The sequence below is a fragment of the Musca vetustissima genome, unplaced genomic scaffold (genome assembly GCF_032173495.1).
Source record: "Musca vetustissima isolate MV318-11 ecotype Yass unplaced genomic scaffold, APGP_CSIRO_Mvet_v1 utg75893, whole genome shotgun sequence".
NCBI lineage: Eukaryota > Metazoa > Arthropoda > Insecta > Diptera > Muscidae > Musca > Musca vetustissima.
In genome coordinates this window covers 48,643-54,121 of record NW_026887463.1, presented here as the reverse complement: position 1 = coordinate 54,121, position 5,479 = coordinate 48,643, and the positions used below count along the sequence as shown (strand labels likewise).

Sequence of the window (5,479 nt, the reverse complement as noted above, 5' to 3'; positions counted from 1 at the left end):
ATGCCGATATTTGTTTTTAGCGTCCTTAGAATTATTTAAAATAAATTCCAATTTTAAATTCGAATTGATTGCAGTTTAACCATGCAGGATCACAGTGGTCTAGACAATCGCCTTTCAAAAAATTGTCGGAAAAGATCCATATTCAATTTTTCTCTCCATTTTTTTCAACTCAGTTCCCATCAAATTTCACTGTTACTAATTCCGTCGTTTTTTTCTTTCTCTTCTTTTAGATTCTTCAACATTCAGCGAAAATGGTATCTGGTCGCCCACTTTTATATTTGTCACTGCCTGGTGTAGCATTTATTCTTGGCGTATTCTGGTTTCGGCGTCGGAATAAAAATCGTCTAGATAATGATACGAAAAAGATAGGCAATGGCACAGCGGCGGCGTCGTCAATAACAGGCGATAAAGACTTACAAAAACAGACAGCAGAAGTCCACGAAGATCTAATCACAAAGACCACAACAGCATGTAATAATAATAGTAGTAGCAGTAAACCCACATCCACACCCACAAAATCAATGAACATAAACGGAACAATACCAACAGATGATGAAAATCCGGCAAATCGAATGTTTGGCAAATCGGCACCCATTAAAATTGTACAAAACGGTCGTGGCCCATCACCGGTGAAACAAACGGCGCAACAGCAATTGGATTCGGAAGTTTTAAAAACAAAAATACAAGATGCCGAACACAAGTTATTGCGTTCCATCGAAGAAGATTTTGAAAATCTTTCCTCGCCCGTTGATCTCCCCGATTCCATAAATAATCGCACATCATTCTATTCGCGTAATGTTGATATTAAAAAGGACAAACCGGTTGTTATAATGGCCACGACTACACCCAAAATATCGCCAGAAAATTCATTTTTGGAAAGTAAATATACCAAAGAGTGCGCAGCCGAAGATGAGAATAACAAGGATAACAAGGAAACAGAATCACAAACTGTAAACAAAAAAGACAACACAACGGCTGTTGGTGGCGGCGACAAAATCCTTTCTTCCAACTCCTCTGAAAATGTTCCACAACAAACCAATACTGACGTTAAAAAGAATGCCACCACCACCCCAACTGATACCGAATGCACCGTCGATGACAATTGTGGCACAACAAATGTCACAGATAAACGTAATGTTGATGCTGCCAGTCCTTCCCTCAGCTTATGTAGTGTACAATCCGGTGACTCGGGTAAAGGATCAAGTTTACCCCGGTCCGAGGCGACACGTGCTAAAACTACATATGAATTCTTTTTGCCAGATAGTCTAGTCGGTTACCTGTATGGTCGCCGTCACGCCTTTATCAATCAAATCAAATCGAAGACAAATGCCACAGTAGTTTTACGCAAAAAAATGTATCCCGGGAAATTGCGTGTGTGTGCCGTCGAAGGCACCGATAGTGAAATACAAGCTGCTTTGGCAATGATACGTCAACGTTTGCCGGCCAAGCGTTATCCCAAATTAACAATGCAAAGAATACATTTTGCACTTCCACAATCTGTAGTTCCTCTATCAAATGAAAGTCTGCTTAATCTTCAGGTAATTAGAAGCAAATATATTTTTTGTTTTATTTTAAATATATAATAATTTTATATGCATATATAGAATATAATGGGCTGCTTGATTCGCACTTCCTATCGAACTGTTTTAGGTGTGGTAGCTAAGCTTGGGTTTGGTCATATCTCCAATAAAAGATCAAGAAGAATATTGTCATACAGTCGAAAACGGGCATAACGACGGAAATTGGTTGGTATAGGGTCAGAATATTTTTTTCGGGACTTTTGAATGCCGCCGATAAGTCGTTAATACGATGTGTGTTTTAGCATGACCGACCGCCAGAAGTTAATTCTTAGTTATTTCCTTAATTATGATATTGTGTCATAGTTGTCTTTCTAGAATCCTATTTATGGGTTTTCATTGGGAATCCCTCTCGAAGTTTCTAATTAATTTTCTCATAGGCCGACTTTGGGTCTGGGTCAAAGGGGTGGGGTGTCATGCGACCTCTCGTGCCCAACTGTGTTCTACGGTTTGCAGCCAGGGTCCCGACTGTATTTGACTGTATTTGTATATTGTGTAAAAGCAATAGGGCTGCTACAACAACAACAACTGTAATCAAACGGAGCCTTGTTGATACCTGTCCGCCTCAACAAGTTTATTCAGGCATAGTCGCCGAGTCCTTACCATGGTAAGAGGCTATGTCATGGCCGACCTCCAATCCTCACCAAAATCATCCTCTATGGAGCCGAATTTTCATAACCCCACCCCCACTTTAAAAAAATTAAATAAAGTATGCGATGTTTCGACTGATGCTGGTGAGAGGCTGTCTTGGCACCCTCAGTCTGGAACTCTAAAAGTTCAATGACAATGACAAAGAGATCTCTGACAAGAAGAGAGGGGTTAACGACTGCAACCGATATATCGGACGGGACAGAGACTCTATAACGGACTAGGTGTTCCTTTTAATCAAGAGAAACCTCAAACTCATTCGGAAGTTCTCCAGGAACTATCCGCAACGATATTGCGAGGGACTTTTGGGTGACTGTGAGTGGCCCTAGCACATCTAGGAAGTTTCTCCTACGGCTTTCACAGCTTCCCGACACCATTTAGAAATAAAATACAGTAACGCTCTATTTATCAATTAATCTTCCAGAGATTTTTTTAAGGTTTCAGCTTTACGTTGACTTTACAAAAATTATACAATAACTTACATTCTGTATCTAATCTAATTTTTTAATTTTTTATAAATTTTTTTCAAAATCCTCTAATAATTTCTATAATTCTCTTCTTCTTCTTTACAGTTAAATCTAATTGAAGGTATCAATAATGATGTAGTTGTTAGTGCTATTATTTCGGGTGCCCATATATTTGTACAACAGCCCCTACATCCAACCCATCCATCATTAGTTGTCTTACAAAAATGCCTATACGATAGCTATACAACTGGCGAGGCTCCCCTTTTGCCGGGCATTGAATTAAATGCGGTGTGTGTAATGTCTGTCAATGGCATTTGGTATCGGGTACAAATTGTCAATGGTGACATTGATGATCCAGAACGTTGTGTTGTTAAGTTTTTGGATTTCGGTGGCTATATGAATGTACATTTAAGTGAATTGCGACAAATACGTTCAGATTTTATGACAGTACCATTCCAAGCCACCGAATGTATACTGTCAAATATAGAGCCAATAGGTGAGTAATGGAATTTTTATTTTTTGTTCATGTATTTGTAATACGTGTTTTTTTCATCTTTAGACTCCTCCTGGACACCAGAATCTGCTGATATTCTCTGTAGACTAACCAAAGGCATTGTATTGCAAGCACAAATTGCTGGTTACAATTCACACAATATACCAGAAATCTTCTTGTTTGCATGCTTAGGCCCCAATGTGAGTATTCTGCTCTTTTTTATAGTCCATTATAAAAAGAGTTGATAAATGAAATACTGAAATGCAAAATTTTATTGAAAAGAATTTCTCTGTGATGAAATGAGAATTCGAATTTTGCATAGTGATGTATTGTTAATGAATATCCAAAAACGGATATGTGGATTTCTTATTTTGCGAAATAAAAAAGAAAACGAAATAAGAAATCCGAAATGGACAAAAAAGAAAGGGGTCCTCGTACTAGAAGTCTTTCTGAAGATGAAGATGATAAAAGATGATGAAGAAGAACACAAGTGTGTGAAGACGAAATGTGTGATGATTGGTTGGTTGGTTTGTGCTAGCTTGCATGCTGTAATGTATTTGCAATGTGATGATTGATTTTTTTAAATATCGAAATGTTGAAAATGTTTATCTTCTTCACAGCTTAAAAACATATGTGTTGTGTTGAAGTAAATAATGTTGTATTTTCAAAGATTGTAATAAGAAGAAGAAGCTTTACAAAAACACACCCATGAAAAAATATATTGTGGTGATTACTGATACCTTTACAAATTAATGAAAGGAACTATCGGTTCTAAATAGAGGAGAGTTCGACACAAGGAATTTCATAAAAGAACAACTGAGTTGAAGGAGAATGGCAAGATGATGGAGGATGGAGAATTTTCTATGCCTCTCTCCCCCATGTCTCAAGAGGGATGAAAGATTGACAATTTTCTTTGCCTCTCTCCCCTCTGACTCAAGAAGTGTTTTTCCCTGAAAACTGTTGTGTCTGAATTCCTTCAATAATATTGGCAACAATTGAACTTTAAGCAATGCATTAAAAACAACTATTTTACTATGGCTGGCCACATTTAGTAGAACTTGCAAATTATTTATTAATTTTTTTATTGTTTATACCATAATTTTTTAAATTTGTTTCCTTTTACAGAATGTTATATTTATCAATAAGGAGCTTGTTGCCAGAAATCTTGCAAAATGGGTGGATGACATAAGAGACTGATTATATACCGCTAAGGAAAAGCATATAGAAACAGAGGCTGCCGCCGATAGCAACAATAATAACATTGAATTGGACGTTGTTGTCGCTTACAACAACAACAAGAACAGCAATAAAAACAAAAGACCAGAAACAGATCACAACAACAGAAACTAAAAGTTCTCAAAGAAAAACAAAAATGTTTTAACAACAACAACACAACACAATTTTAACAAGAAAAACAACAACACAATACACTCACACACACATATTCTAATGGTAACTATTACTGCAAACAAAAACAATGCACTTAAGAATTGTAAAAGCCATACAGAAAAACAAAAAAAAGAATACCATTTAAGAAAATATTTATTTTTTATTTTGCTCTGTCACTATCTCCTCTGAGTTACTAAAAAATTAAAAAAAGAAACAAAATTGGAGATAAAAGAGCAATCTAAAAAAAAAAACAGCCCAAACCTAGAGCTACTTAAAAAGAGAGGTTATTGTTAAGAAAACTTAAAACCCATTTAGAGGTATTTGGGCGTCCCAAAGACTTTAGTCTCCCACAACCACATTCACAATTAAACAACAAAAACATTTTATGCTAATATTTCAGCACTTTTTATAAATAAAACAAAGCAACAAAAAACATGTGAATGTTGTTGTCCCAAATAAGCCATCTGTAGTTGTAGCCACATTGCAGAACAACAACAACTAACAACAAAATGTTATATTAATGCAGTCAGAGTCAGTCAGCCGCTCTTTTTTAAACCCTAAATATAACTTAACATCAGAAAAACATAACAAAACAACAACAACAACAAACAAAAAGCTTTTATGTAGGCATCTTTTGTAAATATATATAAACTATAAAATAGGATCTAGTAATTAAATATATACTACATACACACACATACATATACAGCAAACAAAAGCAGCAGCAAGCAGTAGCAAAGGGAGGCAGGAATCAGAAGGAATAATAAACAGCAAACTTCTTCTATAAATGTGTGTTTTGGCACACACATAAACACACCTCTCTTTTGCCTCCCCCATCTATTTATTATCTATTTTTTTGTATTAATTTTGTTCCAGTCTGTTTTTTTCTAAGTTTTAAGTGACAA

General features: G+C 36.0%; 1 protein-coding gene across 1 annotated transcript; it reads left to right on the top strand.

The window, feature by feature from the left end:
- Positions 1-233: 233 nt before the first annotated feature.
- On the top strand, positions 234-4,484 carry LOC133335037 (A-kinase anchor protein 1, mitochondrial). The gene is made up of 6 exons (XM_061543328.1): positions 234-375; positions 433-950; positions 1,056-1,538; positions 2,798-3,188; positions 3,252-3,385; positions 4,311-4,484. The coding sequence occupies exons 1-6, from the start codon at positions 252-254 to the stop codon at positions 4,380-4,382; spliced, it is 1,722 nt and encodes a 573-aa protein (XP_061399312.1). The 5' UTR covers positions 234-251; the 3' UTR covers positions 4,383-4,484.
- The last annotated feature ends 995 nt before the right edge of the window (positions 4,485-5,479 follow it).